Genomic DNA, 21002 nt, shown 5'->3' on the forward strand with positions numbered 1-21002 from the left:
TAGAACAGTGTTAAGGTTCCTCTAATTTAGGATGGTAGCGGAGAAGGCACCTGGATTATAGGGAGGTGCAAAAGTGGAGTGGAGCACCATCACCCTCCCCTTTCATTCCTGCACAGACCAGAACAGAGATTTGGGGCTAGGGTCTTGGTTGCACTCTACACTGCAACGTCTACCAGTATTGTATTTGGAAAAATATATCGCTACTATTTGCATAAGAGCACAGTAGCAAATTTTAAAGGAGACTAAAGACTTCAAAACTGACTAAAGACTTCAATTCTAAGGAAATGTGATCAGCTGGCAAATTGCATCAACTGAAGGCCCTTTGTTTCTTTACAGTTGGATTTACCTCTGCAATTAAGAAGTCCACATTCTTTTTGGCAAAGACATCCAGCTGCTTTCGAAAAATTGCTTTAACCTCAGCTTCATCCCTGCCACTCAGGTATGATGGTGTCTGACTGACTCCTCCAGCTACCAAAGCATCTCCTCCTTTAGCCACTTCCTTTGCAATGTCACAAGCAGCTTCATTCACTGCCTGGCTCTGAAATATGAGAACAGACTACATCAATACTGATTTATTACAGAGATGCCTGCATTTCAGAAGAAAAATGAGTCTTAGGAACCATAATCAGTTTCATGTTTAAAATTTCAAATTAGTTTTAGAAATAGACTTTGCTTCATTAAAACATTTCAAAGTACCACATAATGTCACACCATCTGAAAGTTGTCATAATATGAAGACATTATTTTACTAACATGCTACTAAAACAATTTAAAGGTCAACATATCATGTCCTTCACGTTAGCTAATAGGGGACATAACTATCTTACACTGCCATCTGACACTAACATTATCGTGATTGATGCCTATGGTGGGGTATTGTTATAACAACATTTTGCTTTCATTTATAGTAGCATCTTGCATTTGCAAACTATTTTGCCAATATTTTTGATTAATCTCACAATTATATAACCTTCATTTTGATAATTCTGAATATTCATCAAAAATACAAGATGGTTTTGGGATAAGCTGCATTACTAAAGAGTACCAAGTCTATCTGGTTTCTCACACTTCACCATGGATCATTAAGAAGTCTGTTGGTTAACCTGTTGTACTGGGTACCTGACTGGTTACTCACCAGTTATCACAGTATGGATATTTAAAGGTTAGATTTTGTGTTTTTTGGTAAGTGATCTGTATATAAAAAGACAACATATTTCCAAGAGATTTTATCATACTAAGATGTTTTGGATCCCTCATAGGCAAGCCATAATTAAATTTAATTAGTATGTATACAACAATCCTCCATCAAGATATTTTATATACCCCATATAAAGATCCTCCTATGAATTTTCTGCTTATAAAATAATGCTTATATAAGCAAATATTTGGTTTTAAACAGATTCTTCTTTACAGTTCAAAAGACCACCTATGGGGCCTAATATGGATATGTTTATATATTTTTGGATTTCTATGAAAGAATGAATGTTTATAAATTGAGAAATGTTGATTGTCTGTGGTTGTCATATCATAATTTGGAAACTCAAATTACTAAGCTGGATCTTGTACATACATCTGTGAAGATCAAAAGAAATTTTAACCAGAGTAGCATTAATTATCCCATTGTAAAGATAATAAATCAATAAATTTAAATATATGGGTATATAAAGGAAAACAGATATCAGTACTTAAGACAGTTTAATCAATGTAGACTGAAAGCCAAGTTCCCTATATACTTAGGTTAGCAGTGCTACGAGAATTTGTGAAAACAGATTAAACGGGAAAAAATAATAATTTGTTTAAAAGGTCATGATTTGGGATTGATAGAACAAACAGCAAGGTTCTCCCTATAGATATGGAAGCATGTCCAATCACAAAAACAGGGATTTAAATAAAAAACAAACAAACAAACAACAAACAACTAAAGCATTCGTCCTCTTTATGCAAACTCAATCACCTCACTCTGAATGAATTAATAAAAACATAGGTAAATATGGCACAATGTTAATGGGGATAGAAGAATTTAAGAAAAAATGTTTATAGTAATGTTAGAAATAAAATCATTTGAATGCATTCTGATCATAGAGTAATGTATAGTCACTCTGTTTTGAGACACTCCGACATTGGGATCTTCTTGTCAAAACAATGCACAGTGCCACAATATGAGTAATGACTCAGGGCCCAATGCTTCCTCCCTTTTGGGATATGATGAGCAACTCTTTTACATACCTACATACATTGGAAATTATTTGTATCTTCTGGGTAGAATCAGGCTCAGCATATTTATCATTAACTGGATGGAAGTATGAAGTCAGGCTGAATAGAAGTTATGACAGTCTAAGTGGCCAAGACCTGATGATGTGGTATAAGAGCAGAACTAAGTGTCTCATTCTGATACACACAGTGGCTTTAGGTAACCCTGATTTGTTAATTAGGCCCCAAATGCTGCCCCAGCACTTAACCTGAGTAATTTCTCAGGGCATGGAGATCTCCACAGGGACGAGGGGAGGAATTTCTTCCCCTCATAGAATCCTCTCTACGTACCAAAGGCTTGAGCAGGTATGTGACCCCCTTCATAGGGAGAAGAATGAGAGGAACCACACAGTGGCAAACCCTCTATTCCCAAAAGACTTCAGCTCAGGGCTCTAGCAGAGCCCTGAGCTGGAGTCCACATCCACTCTTGTACCCTGGGGGCTCACAATATCTTTCTCCTCCCCTCTGCAGCACAATCACAGTAGTTCTACTGTCAGGGCCCCTCTTCACCTAAAGAGGGGGCAAGATTTAGGACCAAAATCAATATTTTGGATGTACTGGTTATTGCTGTGTTGTAGATAATATACTCTTAGCACCTATTCATTCTTATTTGTTATCCACATATTATTTTCTCTGGGATTCTTCATAATTTCTGGGATTGGGTTGTTTCTCCAGATGCTGAAGGATTCCGTTACCACTGATCTTGCTGTTTGTGGATTCAGTCCTTAATGTACCCCATTTAAGATAAAGAACTTAGAATATTGAGTTAAGCTGAATAAAAATTTCTCCCTCTTCTCACCACTACCCATGTTTTGATTTTTTTCCCTTTGCCACTGTGAGCCGGAGGTCCTTCCTACCACTTCAGACTATGAAATCATAAGCCCTCCCCATTTGATTGGAATTTTTATTTCCATGCCCTTGAACATGGCTAAATTAATTCTGACAAGCTGTAAAAAGAAGCCTCTGTGTTCAAACCAGAGAAGAGTATCCATTTTCCATAGATCACCATTAAAACCAGTGTTTTACTCACAGATATTTTCTCAGCTACGTAGTTGCCCCTATTCTCTAATTTATCTTCACTGGCATAAAAGGTGAATGTCTGTAAAACATTTGATCCAGCTCTGAGGAATTCCCGATGAAGTTGACGAACTGCAAGGTATTAAAAAAAAAAAGGGCAAAAAAAGTTTGATATGGTTGTTACCATTTTAGCATCTGTTTGCACAGTTACATGTTTATTGGTTAGGTTATGTTAGCTTAGAAAAGGTTCTGAATTAATGGTATTGTAAAAAAAAAAAAAAAAAAAGACATCTTCTATTTAGTTTTGTAGCAAGTATAGCATCTGCAGCAAACACTGCCACCTTCTCTGTTGATTTACCTCCTAACCTGGAGGGACAATTTATAGGGGGAAGCAGACAATTCAGTCTCCTTAGCCAGTCAAACATGCTGAGACTGTCAGTCTCCAGTAAGGTGATGTTGATCTGCAGTGATCTGTCTAATCAACCATGGAGGACCTTTTACCCTACAGTTACCCTGCCAGTCAGCTCACTCACTGAACCTTTGGCACCTTGCCTATCTTTTGCTGTAGTCGGTTCTGCAGACCTCCCAAGCTGTAGCCCCGGAATTGACATTCCTGAATGTACCCCAGAACTTGACAGCACTGAAATCAGCCATTTTGTATGTTCAACCACTGCCAGCTCAAACCCAAACATCACATAGCTAGAAATAGTTTTAGGGCCCTGAGAGGCAAAGCCATGCAGCTGCATGTTTGCAGTTTTGCTATCAGAATGGGAGGTTGGGACAGGAAGTTAAGGTTCCCTGAAAATAGAAGGAATATTTGGACAACCAACCTTGGTTTTAGGCACCTTTGACATGTAAGTTTTATTGCTGTTCTCATTAGAAATATTTTTCTGATAAGGAGAATAATGAATTGTTATTGGCTGTTTCTAGGGAAACTGTTAGCCTACCAGAGAGTATTATGAGGTATGTGCTTTGTCAGGAGAAAATTTATAAAAAGTGTAGTTAGAAAGTGTACTTTGGAGCAATCTGAGGAAGATTTCTTTGGGCAAAGATATGATAACTAAGTTCCCCAGCAGCTAGACAGAAGGAGGGGGCCCCAGAAGCCTGGCTGTTGATTCCTCAAAGCCATCTTAACTTTGGTAAATATAAAGTTTAAAGATGCTCTGAACCTACTGTGACAGCATGCTCTAATAAACAAGTAGTTTAAGTAAAAGCACTCTGGTTTGTATCACATATCAGACAGAGGAACTGTGTCTCCACTGATTTATTCCTGACACCACCTGGAGAGAAACAGTTAAGTTACCATTGCTTTGGGTTCTGAAAACCCTGGCTAACAAAGTGTCACTTAGTAGGATTGCTTTAAGGTGATAAAGTGAAAGGGGAAAGAAAAGCAGATGTTAGCAAAAGGAAGAGGAAGTATGGAAAGAGATCAGACTAAGGGCATGTCTACACTTATGGCCGCAGTGCTGATTTAGCCATTGATACAGTGGTGTCAATTTAGCAGGTCTGGTGAAGACACACCAAGTCGATGGCAGAGCACCCTCCCATCGACTTCTGTACTCCACCTCCTTGAGAAGCATAAGGTAAGTCAGCGGGAGAGCGTCTCCCATCGACACAGTGGAGTTTAGACAGCACTGTAAGTTCACCTAAGTAACAACTTAGATCGACTTACAGCTTTAGCGTAGACCAGCCCTTAGATCAGTGTGAGAAAGGGAACACAGCAACTGCCCAGGAAATTAGTTGACAGTGAAGATAAGGGATCTGCTCTAGCCTGTGAAAAAAGAAAATAGTAATTGTAGCACTGTGGCCACTTACTGCTGCCTGCATGCCCCTTTTTTCTCTTTCACAGGGCTCCTTAAACTCCACACAGCTCAAAGGAAAGTTATAATATTCTCCACCTGGGGTCCAATTTATTCAGTCCCCAGGTACATACTGGCACTCCAGGCCCCAATCCCAGTTTAGTGTCTCTTTCCTTAGTTGGGGGGTTCCCAGCCCTCTTTCCCAGAGCTGGGTCAAAGTTCAATGTCTCTGCAGGAACCAGGCTTGCTCCCTACAGTGGCTTCTTCAAGCCAACTACAGCATCTCCCAGCTAACCTCCAGGCTTCCTGCCTGAAACAGCCTCTCCCACTCTCTCAACCACCCTTTCTCTGCAGCTTCCTGCTGGCTTTTATATCAGAATCACTTGATTCCTCTCAGGTGGGGCTCATCTTGTAATCAGGGCTGGCTTAGCCCCAAGCTCTCCAGCACACAGGCAAGCCAGCCTGTCACAGGAATAACTATCAATCTTGGAAATTAAAGGACACAAAAGCAATATTTTATGTGAAAATGTTAGTGCACTGCCAAGCACCCTCCTCCAGAGGTGAAAGTAAGCCGGTACGCCCTGGTACAGCATTCCGGCAAGAGCCGGTGTGCCATACCGGGGCAGCCCGGCTTCCCCAGGCGGCAATTTAAAGGGCCTGGGGCTCCCAGCAGCGGCTGGAGCCCCAGGCCCTTTAAATTGCAGCCAGAGCTCCGCTGCTGGAGCCCTGGGGTAGCGGCAGCGGGGTTCTGGGGCTATTTAAAGGGCCGGGGCTCCCGCTGCCTCTACTGCCCTGCCCTGCTCGCTCTGGCAGGCTCCAGCGGCTATTTCAAGGGCCTGGGGCTGTAGAGGCAGGAGAGCCCCAGGCCCTTTAAATAGCCCCCAGAGCCCCACTGCCGGAGTCCTGGGGTAGCAGCGGCAGCTGGGGCTCCGGTAGTGGTTTAAAGGGCCCGGGGTGGTAGCGGCGGCCAAGCCCTGGGCCCTTTAAACTGCTGCCAGAGCCCCCAGCTACCTCGGCGGGGGCACTTACCGGTACAGGGCGGGCCGGGGCTGGCTCTGACCCCCGCATCCCCGCCCCTTCCACCCGAGGCCCCACCCCTTCCGGGGGCCAGAGCCAGCCCCGACCCAGCCCCCTACCGGTAAGTCCCTATTTCTACTTTCACCCCTGCCCTCCTCTTACGGCCAGCATTTGCTATTCCCCCTTTTCTACCCAAACTTAATACTATTTATTATTTGTACGGTGGTAGCACCTAGAAACTCCAACCAAGACCAAGGGCCCATTTTACTGGGCATTGTACATATATAATGAAAAGAAGGTACTTGCCCCCAAAGAACTTGCAATCCTAACACAAATTTCACTTGTCCCATAAAGTTACATGTAATGCTTTGGTTGGGCCCAATCCTGTACTTTTGGAGGCAAAACTTCCAGTGATTTTAGTAGGAATTTTACCTACGAGATCAGGTCCACTAGAAGTAATCAGTGATCAGTTTGTATATAGAACACTGCAGTTGTCACAGTAGGTGAACAGGGATTAACAATTTATTTTATACACAGTCCACTAAATCGAAACCAGACAGATGGTAATTTCTTTTGGAAGACGACCACCCTAGGTAGATATGAAATAGTTAGACAGAAGTGTAAGCCCCTGTATCCCATAGCCAAAGCTTAGCCACACTGTCCCTTGGACTTTTATAAAGGCGTATGGTAATATGATATAAAAATGTCTATTTCCAAGGCCGACATTTGGAGAGGTTTTAAAAAAAGCCTTTGATATCATATCACACTGCTGATAGACAACCTGATTCATTAGCCAACTCTGTGGATGCAATATGAGGACTAGAAAACACAGTCTTCAAGAAATATAGGCTTCCAACCCAGATCTAGCTCAAACGTAGTCACTAGAGTTACTCCTAGGGGAACTCTGCGCCACTGCACATCCACAGAATTTATGCCTCCACAGATTTCTTTGCTTCCCCACAGAAAAATGACTTTCTGCTGGGGAGGGTCACATGACCGCTCTTGTGGCTTCCCCATCAGAATGTTTTTGGTGCCCAGGGCAGCCGGCAGAGAGGTAAATCACTGTGGGGAAGGGGGAGGGGCTGGGGAAGACCTGGCTGGTGGCTTCTACCCTGCACCAGGCTCAGCTGCTAGTCCCGGCTGGACTGGGGAGGATGGGACTTCCTCTTCCCTTGCATGGCATCCAGGACTGGGTCAGATACACTCCCAGATTTCTTCCCCAGCTGCAGGAAGCTCTGCAAACTCCTCTCCCGGCTTCCATCACTCCTCAGCTGCAGGGGGAGGGATCACTGTACAGAGAGCCGCTCCCCCATCCGCCGAAGCCCCATGCATCTAGATGCCATCATACCCAGCCTACCCAAATACCCAAGGCTTTCCCCCCACCCGTACTCAGAACCCACCTTGATGAGCCCCACTCCCCCTGGACCACCCCGACAAGCCACCCACATCCCCATCTCACCAAGCCCCAACCAGCTGCACCTGGACCCCTACCCTACTGAGCCCCACTGCCCCAGAATGTGCTCTCCAATGCCATGCTGGAGCCTCCACGTTTCTTTGACAAATAACATTTGCAGAATTTTAAAATATTGTGGGCAAGATTTTTTTAACCTCAGGAGTATAGTGTGTATCTATATACATGGGCAAGTTTGATTCCACTCAGTAGAGGGCAGTGCTGAGCTCACAAACCAGACCATTCTTATCCTGCACTCACACTCTGGAATAATCCAGGAGGCTGCTCTAACAGAACACTGCTTATACCAGCTATTACACAAGAACCAGTCAGGAACATAGCTTATTGCTCAACTTCAGAGTTCTGAAAGTTCTTCGAATCCTGCATCAAGTAGCAGTATCAAGTTTCAATCTCACATCCTTTGAACAGAGACAGTCAAAACACTCCAGGTGTGAGCAGCATTTATTTTTAATTATAATTTAAAAAATAGGTCATTCACGCCAAACAAAGGGCCACTTCAGAATACTTCTAGGATCCACTAGTTTGTTTTTCTATCAGCCACTTTCCATAAAGGGTCATTGATACAGCTGGTCAGAAAATTGAAAACGCTTTTTACAATTTTCACAGTCCTTATGGATCCTGTTTCTGCTGTGTGACACTACTGTACACCCTCTTCTAGTGCAGAAATACTCATCATTGAAGTATGCTGGTGCCTGTGTTACAGGGTAAAATAAGTGCTGTTCTCTTGTGAGCCGATGGAAATCTTACCCTATGCTAAAACAGTTAAAACATGTTCAAGACTCACACCCTTCTGAGGGTGTGTGTGTGTGTGTGCGCACATGCATTAACTTTTTTAATAAAGTATCACAAGAATCCAGCCAACCCTTCTTTGGGCTTGGCTGCTCCTAAAGTTTCTATCTTATGACAGCTGAGCTCCAGAACCTATATTGTGATAACCACAGGAGCCTTTCCCATGTCTTTTGTATCCTTCATGGGTCAATGAACTGTCAACAAGGCTGAAATTGAACTCCCTGAAGGGTTCCAACTTCTAAGAGTGTGGGTCAATAAGAGAGACCACACATTCTCTTACAGCTTCTTAATAATGCTTGACTTGTTTTACCTCCCTCTCCCCACAGGCTTCAAGTGCTCTTTGCTTATGATTGTGGCATCCCAGCAGAGTGCACAGTTCACAAAAATCAAGGAACTGGTGATGCAGGTGAACCAATAAAAAAAAATTTCATAAACATGCAAACTAGATGAATATCCCAAACAACCAGGAAAGGAATCAGCAGGATCTTAAATTTGTCAATATTTAGAGAGGAAGGATAGCCTTATGGTTTAGACACTGGCCTGAAACCTCACGATAACTGGGTTTAAGTCATCAATTGTAAGGCCAGAAGGGACCATCACAATCATCTAATCTGACCTCCTACGTAACAAAGGCCAACAAATTTCACCCAGTAATTCCCAGCTGGGCTACAGACTTCCTAGGTGACTTCTGGCATGTCACAATAGCTGTGTACATTTTAAAAATCTATTTGTAAAGGGGGATGTTACTTCCTTTGCTCTCTTATCTATTTAGATTGTAAATTCTTTAAAGGCAGTGATTGTCTCTTCCTAGGTGTACAGTGCCTAGCACAATAGACCCCATCGTGGTTGGGCCTCTAGCAACTACTGGAATCTTAACAATAATTTAAGAGTTCTTTGCAGTCATAGTTGAGGTGTATTAGCTAAAGATGTGCTGTATTTTTAAAGTTTTAAAGTACAACTCATTCAAATCATTTTTCATTTCAACCCACCATGTGGACAAAATCTGACCTTGCACATATGACCAAGCAATAGTATGAGAGATCTTGCCAGGGTTTCAGTACAGTGATAGGTTTCAGAGTAGCAGCCGTGTTAGTCCGTATCCACAAAAAGAACAGGAATACTTGCGGCACCTTAGAGACTAACAAATTTATTTGAGCATAAGCTAAGCTTATGCTCAAATAAATTTGTTAGTCTCTAAGGTGCCGCAAGTACTCCTGTTCTTAATACAGTGATAGCATTTTAAGTTGTTTACACATTTCACATTGTAGGCATTTAGGGCTCATTTCTGAACTCCCTAATCAGGTAACATTTCTCCCCTCTCCAAAAAAAACAAACAAACAAACAAACAAACAAACAAAACCTACAACCTTGCCCTCCCTGTCATCTGCCCTACCCATCTCCTCCCTCCCATGGTCTCCTTTTCTTAGTCCTCATCTTCTCCTTCTCTTCCTAGGCTCCCACTTTCTTCTTCAGTTCTTTTTCCCTCCCTTCCCCCTGTCCAGAGCCTCCATCTCTTATGTGCTTTCCTTACAAGGTAGGAGGGATTTGATAGCTCTGTAGCAGTTCTCACACCAACTGGCCCAGCCAGCTGCTTCCTCTATTTTCCACATCTACTTTCTGTGTAACATTACTGTGCAGGGTGAAGGAGCAAAAGTCAGCCGTGCAGAGGAGGCACCACACTGCACAGAAGAGGAAATGTTCACACTTCATATTAAGGGAATACATTTATAAATAATATATAAAGGGTTAATAAATGTTATAAGCATGTTATAGACATGAGTAATAGGTTATCAGCACATTAGTAGCAAGTGTCATAGATGGTTTTAAGCCCTGTTTAAAAGGCATTGTGAGAAGGCTTCCATATAAAGAGAGGCTCAAAGAAGATTGGAAGGATTAGAGTGAGGAGATATTAGTTATAAAGAAGGCTACTCTGGCACTCCTATTTTCTGTATTCAATTTAAGGGCACCACATTTAAAATGTATCAAAGGAAATACTTTTCTATCCATTGTAAACTGGCTTGTGGAATATGCTGCCACAGGATGTTATAAGGACTATTACGTTTCTAGAAAAGACTGCATACATAAATAGATAATAGCATCTACATTACACTTGTTATGCTATAATTTTCAATCCTCATGCTTTGAGGCAGAAGCTGATCACTTGCTAGGTCAGGAAGAAATTCCTCCTCATGGTAGAGAATTGCTCCATTAAGTGCATTTTGGGGGAGACAGAAGGAGGTTACACCATCCGCTGAAGTATGTTGCATTGGCCATTGTCAGAGAGAAGATACCTAGTCTGTTCCACTTCAGCATTTCTTATCTTCTTATAGCCTTTAATTTTTTCTCATTTCACAGTGGAGTAAATCTTGAAAGTATATGAGTATAGTGGAGTATATGAAGAGATCTCTAAGCCCTTACAGTCATTATTAAAAACTTCTAATTTCTTGCAGGTATTAAATAAACAAACTATATCATTTTAAGTCAATACACAACTCCTAAAATAGCTCCACTACAACAAAGGTGCATGAGTCTTAAATAATCGAGCAGCTGTTTCGATACTTCTATTTAAAAACCTGCTAAGAATTCTAATAAAAAAATATGTAATTTATTATATATAATCAAAGATTTTTACATTCGCCACATTATTACAGTTTCTTGTTAAGACTGACCTGCTTCTGGGTGTTCTACTGCAGCTTCTGGAGTCCAGGGTCCAGCTTTTACATAACCTCTCTTTTCAAGAGCTATCACAAATCCTCCATCTCCAATCACAATTTCTCCAGCATCTAGACGTTCTAGAATACCCTGAATAATAAGGGAGGAAAGGTTGATGGACTGTAGCTATGTCATTTTGTAGGCTACACACTTTTCAAGATAGGGACTTTCTCATCCTTTGTTTTTTGGAAACAGCCAAGCATAATTTGGGGGCTACTGCAATCAGAACAACAACAACAGCAGCAGCAATAACAATATGTTATTGTTTCTTTAAAGCATCTTTCAGGCTTAAACAATGGCACAAGGTTAGTTTTCAAAGAATGTAGGATTTTATTATAATAAGCATTCATATAGTACCTAGGCTCCCGACTATGATCACAATTTTATTAAAAATTGAAAAATGCACCGTTCCCCCCCCCCCCCCCCAAAAAAAATCACATGTCAAGGGCCCAGTCATGCTCCCATGAAAATAAATGGTTAAAATCCCACCCATTATGGGCCTTATGTGCTCCCAAAATATTTGTTAACTATTGGAAGAGAAACACTAGTGTCCTACTTTTTTAGTAACTCATTTACTCTTCAGCTGAGATAAAGGTCACCTAGGCAATGCTGCAACACAAGTAGCTTGTGGTACAAAATGACACAACAAAGGTATCATGCCACAGCTAAAAAAGCATGCATGTAACATTTTACTGACACACATATCTGACATCTTAAAATGCTGCAATCTCATTTTAGATTTCTGTGCAAGCTGTTTTCACTTGGTTGGATTTGCTCACACACATTTGTAAAAATCAAAGAGAACCTTGCCCATTTTGCACAGCCCAGAAGTTTAAAAAGATGCCAGGTTACAAAAAAATTCAGCTTTTTCATGTTTTGCCCCATTTCTTGTCTTGAATTGTAAGCTAGTGTAAAGAAAATGCGAATAGTTTTCTTTTATAATATGAATATTGGCGCAAGAGAATATTGCATTGGGTTGTATCTGAAAATATTAGATGTCTCGTATTCCTCTCATTGGTTTATGTACCCAAAGACTTCTAATAAGTGGACCACAATTGCATAATATCCCTACATATTAGATTCCGCATTTGGATCCCATATTTGTTTGCATTTTATTGAAAAAAAATCAGATGTAGCCAGACATTTCACAATGACTACACAGTCATGGGCCTTGGAGTTCAAAGTTTTTACAGTTAAGGCTAGCCACATTACCCTCCATATCTATCCTTTTCAGATGGCATAATACAGTTTATTATTTTATGCAGTAGTATCTGAGCTCTGGAGGAAAATGAAAGCTTTGTGCTTATACAGTTGTATGTGGTTTGAAAGCCCCTGGTAGAAGACTTTTTCCACTTTTTAGTCTCCATCCTTTACACATCTCAAAGAGAAAATCTATCAAAGTAAAACCTCTGTAATTAGCACTTCACTAATCCACACACCTTGTAGATTGCATATACAAAGATGACGACCAGTTATTTCTCAGCACAGCTTTGACAGAGATCTGAGTAAGCTCTCACATTAACTTTGTTCTAAAAATTATACTGTAAGAATATTGACTTACATACTATTAGCATAAATATTTCAGACTAAAATGGCATTTTCTAAATAAATGAACAAAGTAAATTTAATAATGCAGCGTCCCTGCTATTTAAAAAAACAACAACGATTTGCTTATGCACTGTGAGCCCGATACTGCTCCAATTAAAATCAACAATGGAAGTTTTGACATTGATTTCAACGTGAGTAGGAACAGGCCTCAACTTGCAAAATTCAGCAACTCAGAAGGCATTTCCCAGTCATTAATGTGCATTTGTGAATTTGTGTTGTAACTATGAAAGTTCAGAGCCTTTGTTAAGATTATTGTTTGCAAATGAATAATTGAGTGCCTAAAATGGGCCTGGCCAAGCAATCTAGAATAAATCTGCCATGTAGAACAGGAGTGAGCAAACTTTTTGGCCTGAGGGCCACACCTTGGTATGGAAATTGTATGAAGGGCCAGGGGATTGGGGTGCACGGGGCACATGGGGACACAGAGGAGATGAGGGCTTCAGCTGGGGGTGCAGACTCTGGGTGGGGCTAGGGATGTGGGGTTTGGAGTGCAGGAGCGCGCTCAGTGCTGGGATGGAGTCGTTCGGAGGGCGGGAGGGGGCTCTCGACTGGGGCAGGGGATTGGGGTGCACAGGGGGAGGCTCAGGCTGGGGGTGCAGACTCTGGGGTGGGGCTGGGGATGAGGGGTTTGGGGTGCAGGAGGGTGCTCCAGGCAGGGATCAAAGGATTTGGAGGGTGATCAGGGCTGGGGCAGGGGGTTGGGGCATGGGGGGGGGGGGCTCAGGGGTGCAGGATCCAGGCGGCACTTACCTGAAGCAGCTCCTGGAAACAGCAGCCTGCCTCCCCTCCAGAGGCGGGGCCACATTGCTCTGCATGCTGCCCCGTCTGCAGGCAGCGCCCCTGCAGCTCCCATTGGCCACGGTTCCTGGCCAATGGGATCTGCAGAGCCGGCACTTGGGGCAGGGGTAGCATGCGAAACCCCCTGGCTGCTCCTGCTGCCAGGAGCCACACGGAGCTGCTGCACGCACGAAGTGGAGCAAGGCAAACCCCTGACCTCGTTCCCCGGCTGGAGCACCGGAGCGGGGAAAGCTCCCAACCCTGCTCCCCGGCAGGAGCTCGAGGGCCAGATTAAAAGGTCAGATGGGCCAGATGCGGCCCCGTGGGCCGTAGTTTTCCCACCCCTGATGTAGAAGATCATAATCTGGGTCTCTGTTTCCATGGTCTGCCAAAGAAGCTTTCACCGGGGGAGTTCACTTCAAAAGTTTAATGAAGATGGAGCGGACTGAAACTTAAAAGGGGAGGAAACATTTCAGATCACCTCATGCATTAGTTACAAGCTACTACAAAGTACCGAATACATGTTAATATGAAATATGGACACTATGTTTTAATGTGCTGAGTTAAATCAAATCATACTCTTTAATGCGAACTTGTTGGCCATTATTCTGTTAAAAATTAATTCAAGGCAGTTCTTCCTGAGAATCCTTGCTAATTGCAGAGGTAAAAAATAAACCCAAAAAAAACATAACACACCACATTTTTATTTAAAAAAAAAATCTTTTTCAATCCCTTTGCTGGATGAAAGCCTCACACAATCATCATGGAAAACTAACTAAGGCTTTTTTAATTTAGCCTCCCTACAATTTCCTACCCAGGCAACCGTGAGTGAAGTTGCACCAGTTGGTGCTAGCAATGATAGGAAATTTTAGGGATAATTGGTAGCGTAGCTACAGCTTAATTTACTGGCTATTAAGGGGAACAGTAAAAGTGGCTGTATATATAGTGTTTTATATAAAGCAAAATTGAAAAAAAAAAATTCCCTCTGATCCCTTTCATTTATAGTAATCTTAAGTGTTACTTAGAATAGTTAAAACATTTTCACACAAGTGCAATATTCCATGAACATGGTGTAATTATATAGTTTCACAGACCCTTTCATGAAGAGATATCTGGTATATGCTATTGCTCTGAAACCATCAAATTTTATTTAGATATTGTTCAAATGTTTGGTCAATGGATTGTAACCTGTTACCATCAATCTAAGTATATTTCTTCAACTAACTGTCTGACTGTACAAAGGCTCTCATTTATCTGTGTACCCTCACAAAAACGATAGGGATTTAGTCATATAAATATATGGAGGAGTAACTTTAATCTTGTACAGTTGCAAGGAAGCTAGGGATAGAAATCCTATCTGATTAAGAATTGTGCATATGGTATTTTAATAACAACTTAATATACAGCACTCCTAGAATTTTAAAGAATAATGAATACTGTTCATCCAGCATATCAAATAATATAAAACAACAAATTATTCAAATTTATTCCTGGTAAGAACTCAGAGGTGGCTTCATTTCCTCACTCATTTGATTAAGCCATTACATTTTAAATATGAATGTTGAAGCATAAAGTTATATAAGAGAATAACTTATAATAATTTAATAGCTCAATGGATACATTTATGATCATGGGATTATATTTTGCTTCTGTTAACTCTTCAACTTTTCACTGTATCTACTTATTTGTAGAAATGTTTATATATTTACCTTTTGATTTAAAAACAATCAGAGGGTTGTAAAAGTTTTAAAAAAGGTAAAGTCCTAGGCCAGTAGTTTTCAACCTGTGGTTCACGGACCCCTGGGGGTCTGCAGACTAAGTCTAAGATTTCCAAAGGGGTGCAACCCACATTTGAAATTTTGTAGAGGTCTGCAAATTAAAAAATGTTGAAGACCACTGTCCTAGGAAAGAGCAGGACGGCAAATTCTGTTACTAAATGTGACAACGCCTATTGAACCTGCCAACTATAGAAACTGCTTCTCAGCCTCAAATTGTCTGAAATCAGCTGATGCATCTGATGAAGTGGGTTTAGCCCAGGAAAGCTTATGATCAAATAAATTTGTTAATCTCTAAGGTGCCACAAGTACTCCTCTTTGTTTTTGCTGATACAGACTAACAAGGCTACCCCTCTGAAACCTGCCTGAAATCAGGCACTCTCCTCCCATGCCCTAGGAGGAAAGGGTCTGTGCTTGGAAGGAGGTGGCAATATCAGAGAGATGGCTGGTAGTGCTATTCTCAGAGCAGGATTTTGCCCCACTCAGTTTGCATGATGGTTCTATTTCCCACCCCCTCCCTCGGCCATGTACTAGTAGCAGCAGCCCCGAATGGGAGCAGGGGGCGGTGCCCACCCATGGTAGCTCAGCGAAGCGATCCTGTTTGTTCCAACACAGCTGTGCCTCCAGACTTTGCAAGTGAGGGGCTCAAACCCTTAGCGGCAGTGGGAGCTTTGGCGGCCGCTTCTCCTTGGAGCACATCACGGGACAGCTGGAGCAGCCACACGCAGCTACCCCCAAGAGAGCTGCCGGGCCGACCGCTCCAGCCCCCCCAGCGGCTACAGGGAGCCTGCACGTGGGATGGACTGGGGACTTCCTGCGCCCCCAGCGGCTCCTAGACAGGCGCGAGTCCCCGGGCATTTACCTTCTTCTTGGCGTGCTGGGGGCTCGCTCCGACAGGCAGCGACTGCATCTTTCCGGGGCGTTAGCAGCACTGCCTTTGCACCCAGGCACTTACTGCCGGCGGCTGGAGCTTCCCCTGGCGGCGCAGCGAGACTCGGCGTACACAGCCCAGCCCGCCCGCCCGCCCGCCCCTTTATAGCCCCGGAGGAGAGGCGGGATGCGGGGTGGGTCCTGGGTGGCCGGGTCTGCCCCCAACTCCCATTACGGAACAGGCAACACCCGCCCTGGGACCCTGGCCCCGCTGCGGGGCTGCCAATCCTGTGTGAGCCCCGCGCGGCTCTGCCCGGACGCACGGCGCTTTGGCCCCTTGCCCACTCCGACGTGATGTAACTTCACCCTCGCTGACAGGGAAGGCAGCAGGACCTTGTTCGCGGGGGGGTGGCTCCGTGTCCCCGCACCGCCCCGCAGGGCAGCTCTGACCCCCCGCGGGCGGGGCGGGCCCGGCTCCCTCCGCTAAGGGGATTGGCCACTGGGGGTGCCGGGGAAGGCAGTCTTCCAACCCTGCCGAGGGAGACAGCCCAGCCCAGCGCCTGCGAGGGTCCGGCACGCGCCATGCTGCGGGGAGCCCTGAGGCTGCTCCCACCCCAGCTGCGAGGCCGAGAGCTCGCTTTACCCCGCCGGGCGCGCCCCCTTAGCAGCGGCTCCGGCACTGCGGGGCGGTAAGTCCTGCCTGCGGGCTAGAGCCTGCGCTGGGGGTGGTTCGCGACGCGCGCTCTCATCGCGTTTTTCTGGAGGGAAAATGTTGGTGCGAATGGAAGTACTTCGCTAGGCGACGGCTTCCCTGTGCACAGGCTCCACTTCTCCCAGCAGATGTTGTATGACCCCGAGTGACAGACGTGAGGATGGGCGAGCTGACCTAATATAGGTCTCCCCTATCCCTAAATTCTGCCATAGCCATTCCCTTCATCGTTTTAACAGCTGAATAACAAAGTAAGTGCTGCGATTCACAGAAAAGAGGCACCCCCGAATCATACCAATCTGCTGGGTTTGACAGCGAAGAAGGCTTTAAAATACTAGTGAAAGGCGTCAGACAGTTTTGGCTTCATTACAAGTGAAGAGGGACATATTAGCAACTGCTGCTAAAATTAAACATATTCATAGCAGCGTTGCATAACTTACATCCCAGAGTCTTAAAGGAGCTAGCCAAGGAGCTCTCTGAACTACTTACTGTTAATTTTTAACAAATCTTAGAAACCTAGGGAAAATCCAAAGGATTGGTGGAATGCCAGGGCATTTCCAATGTTTAAAAAGGTGTCGGAGAATAACAGAGTTCTCACTTTTTGTATGGGTATAGCAAGTCAGATACTTTATTTTCTCTCTATTTTCTTTCTCTGCTTCCACAACGGGAACCACAGACCATATTAGCTTGAGATCAATCGTTGGCAAAATAATGGACTGGTTAATCTGGGACTCTATCAAAGAATTAGAAGCTAAAAATATAATTAATGCCAGTTTAGCATGTTTTTTATGGAAGGTAGGTCTTGTCAAGCGTTACCTTTTTAAAAAGAACAGAATTACAGCAACTATGTTGATTTAGTGTACCTGGATTTCTCCGTGGCATTTGATTTAGTACCAAATGACATTCTGATTTTTAAAACTGCATTGCATGGCACCATCAGGGCATACCTTAGATGGATAAAAATGGTCTCACTAACAGATCCCAAAATTTAGTTAATGGAGAGATGTTTCTAGAGGGGTCCACCAGGAATTGCTTCTTGATCCAACATTATTGAATATTTTTATCAGTGATTTAGAGTAGACCATGATATATATAATCTTTGCTGGTAAAGTTTGCAGATGACACAAAAATTGGTGGGGTAATAAATAACAAGGAGGACAGGTTACTGTTACAGAGTGCTTTGAATTGCTTGGTTTAGGTGGTCACAATACAGCAAAATTGATTTAACAAAGCTGAATTAAAGGTAATACATTAGGGAACAAAGAATTCAGGTTATACCTACAGGATGGGATACACCTCTACCCTGATATAACGCTGTCCTCGGGAGCCAAAAAATCGTACCGCGTTATAGGTGAAACCGTGTTATATTGAACTTGCTCTGATCCACCAGAGCGTGCAGCCCCACCCCCCTGGAGTGCTGCTTTACCGTGTTATATCCGAATTCGTGTTATATCGGGTTGCGTTATATTGGGGTAGAGGTGTACTTGGTTTTGGAAAGCAATGACTCAGAACAGGATTTAGGGGTCATCATGGGTAACCACCTCAACATGAGCTCTCATTTCAAGGCTGTTGCAAAAGGGCTAATGCAATCCTAGGATTTATAAAAAGGTGAATATCAGGTAGAAGTAGGGAAGTGATTTTGCTTTTATACACAGCTTTGGTAACACTGCTACTAATACTAATACTGTGCCCAGTATTAATGTCTGCATTTCAAGAAAGATGTAGAAATACTGAAGAAAGTTCAAAGGAGGGCCACAGAAATGATCCAGGAGCTGGGTTTTTTTTTTTTTTTTTTTTTTTTTTTTGCCTTCCTCTGAAACATCAGAGGGTGACCACTGTTGTAGATGGGGCACTGGACAGGGTGAACCAGTGTCATACGGACATAGAGTGTGAGGCCAGAAAGGATCTGTGACGGGTTGGATCACAGAAACCCCCTTGGGAGCTGCCACCCGATGTGCCAAGACTACCCCTGCTTCTGTTTTCCCTGCCAGCTCAGGACTCTAGCACCCTGTTTTGCTGAGTCAGACACTCCTGTCTGGCTCCAACACAGACCAAGGGTCTGAATCACTTGTCCCAAAGCTGCAAGTTTACCTGAAAACCAGCTCACAGGAGTGTGCTTGTCTTTAGCACTCAGATGCCCAACTCCCAATGGGGTCTAAACCCAGATAAATCCGTTTTACCCTGCATAAAGCTTATGCAGGGCAAACTCATAAATTGTTCGCCCTCTATAACACTGATAGAGAGATATGCACAGCTGTTTGCTCCCCCAGGTACTAATACATACTCTGAGTAAATTACTAAATAAAAAGTGATTTTATTAAATACAGACAGTAGGATTTAAGTGGTTCAAAGTAGTAACAGACAGAACAAAGTAAGTCACAAGCAAAATAAAATAAAATGCGCAAATCTATGCCTAATCAAACTAAATACAGATAATCTCACCCTCAGAGATGCTTCAGTAAGTTTTTCTCAGACTGGACACCTTCCAGGCCTGGGCACAATTCTTTCCCCTGGTACAGCTCTTGTTCCAGCTTAGGTGTTATCTAGGGGATTCTCCATGATGGCTCCTCTCCCCTTCTCTCTTCTCTTCCACCTCTTTATATATCTTTTGCATAAGGCGGGAACCCTTTGTCCCTCTGGGTTTCCACCCCCCCTCACTGGAAAAGCACCAGGTTAAAGATGGATTCCAGTTCAGGTGACATGATCACATGTCACTGCAAGACTTCATTACTCACTTGCCAGCACACACATATACAGGGAGACTCACAGGTAAACAGCCATCTGCAGACAATGGGAGTCATCAAGATTCCAAACCATCATTAATGGCCCACACTTTACATAATTACAATAGGCCCTCAGAGTTACATTTTATATTTCTAGTTTTAGATACAAGAGTGGTACATTTATACAAATCAGATGATCATACTCAGTAGATTATGCACTTTGTAATGATACCTTACAAGAGACCTTTTGCACGAAGCATATCCCAGTTGCATTATATTCACTTATTGTCAAATTTTTATAAAACTATCCCAGTTACATTATATTGACTTATTATCAAGTTTTTATAAAACCATATAGACTGCACAACGTCACAGGATCATCAGATCATCTAGTGTTATGAGATGGTGTAGAGCAGTGGTGGGAAACCTGCGGCCCCCATGCTGCCTGTCAGGGTAATCCATTGGCGGGCCGTGAGACACTTTGTTTACATTGACTGTCGGCAGACACAGCCGCCCGCAGCGCCCAGTGCCGCGGTTTGCCGTTCCCAGCCAATGGGAGCTGTGGGAAGTGGCACAGGCCGCATGGACTTGCTGGCTGCCGCTTCCCACAACTCCCATTGGCTGGGAACGGCGAATCGTGGCCACTGGGAGCTGCGGGTGGCCATGCCTGCGGACAATCAGTGTAAACAAACTATCTTGCGACCCGCCAATGGATTACCCTGACAGGCCGCATGCGGGCCGCAGGTTGCCCACCACTGGTATAGAGGGTCTGCTGCCTTAGATGCCTAGCTGGTGGTCTTGCTCAAATGCTCAGGGTCTTACTGATCACCAAATCTGGGTTCAGAAAGAATTTTTTCCCCAGTTCAGATTGGCAGGGACCTTGGGGTTCTTTCACCTTTCTCTGCATTATAGAGCATGGATTACCAGCTGATATCATCTGGCATATCCAACCTAATCAGTTCCCTGCCATTGCAGGGGCATTGGGCATTGGTAACACCTCGGTCTCTTCTGTTCTCTGCCTGTGTCATACAACTGTTTAATCTCCTGAGGACTGCAATGTTTAGTCTAACCCAATTTACTGGGCTCAACACGGGTGACTGGGTGAAATTTAATGGCCTGTGAGATACAGGAGGCCAGACTAGATAAAGGTAAATTTTTAAAGGTAACTTTTAACTACTAGCTTAGGTGAGAAGATAAAAGATCAATTTTGTATCCTGTTTGTGACTTTCTTTTTCCAGGGAAGAAAAGCCATCTTCTTTCTTGGGAACTAAATGGAAAGATACAGCAGAGACAGTGATTATTGGAGGTGGTTGCATTGGTGTAAGTCTTGCTTACCACCTGGCCAAGGCTGGCATGAAGGATGTCATTCTGCTTGAAAAATCTGAACTGACGGCTGGATCTACTTGGCATGCAGTAAGAAAAATCTTGTTAATCGCTAAGATCTCAAATACGAAAAGAGATTTCGGATGACTTGTAAAATCTGAC

At 43.5% G+C, this 21002-nt stretch overlaps 2 protein-coding genes across 2 annotated transcripts in view; one reads left to right on the forward strand and one right to left on the reverse strand.

The window, feature by feature from the left end:
* LOC112118861 (betaine--homocysteine S-methyltransferase 1) overlaps nucleotides 1–16221 on the reverse strand; it is a 30623-nt gene extending 14402 nt beyond the window's left edge. The window contains exons 1-4 of the mRNA XM_024217334.3: nucleotides 16078–16221; nucleotides 11013–11145; nucleotides 3281–3399; nucleotides 347–538 (exon numbers count right to left, since the gene is read on the reverse strand). Of these exons, the coding sequence (XP_024073102.1) occupies nucleotides 347–538; nucleotides 3281–3399; nucleotides 11013–11145; nucleotides 16078–16125 (492 nt within the window). The 5' untranslated portion in view covers nucleotides 16126–16221. The remainder of the gene's footprint in view (nucleotides 1–346; nucleotides 539–3280; nucleotides 3400–11012; nucleotides 11146–16077) is intronic.
* Nucleotides 16222–16301: 80 nt separating this feature from the next.
* Nucleotides 16302–21002, forward strand: part of DMGDH (dimethylglycine dehydrogenase) — a 90557-nt gene continuing 85856 nt past the window's right edge. The window contains exons 1-2 of the mRNA XM_024217331.3: nucleotides 16302–16774; nucleotides 20756–20930. Coding sequence (XP_024073099.2) covers nucleotides 16668–16774; nucleotides 20756–20930 — 282 coding nt within the window. The 5' untranslated portion in view covers nucleotides 16302–16667. The remainder of the gene's footprint in view (nucleotides 16775–20755; nucleotides 20931–21002) is intronic.

Source organism: Terrapene carolina, unplaced genomic scaffold, assembly GCF_002925995.2.
Source record: "Terrapene carolina triunguis isolate 2854851 unplaced genomic scaffold, T_m_triunguis-2.0 Scaffold69, whole genome shotgun sequence".
NCBI classification, from domain to species: Eukaryota; Metazoa; Chordata; order Testudines; family Emydidae; genus Terrapene; species Terrapene triunguis.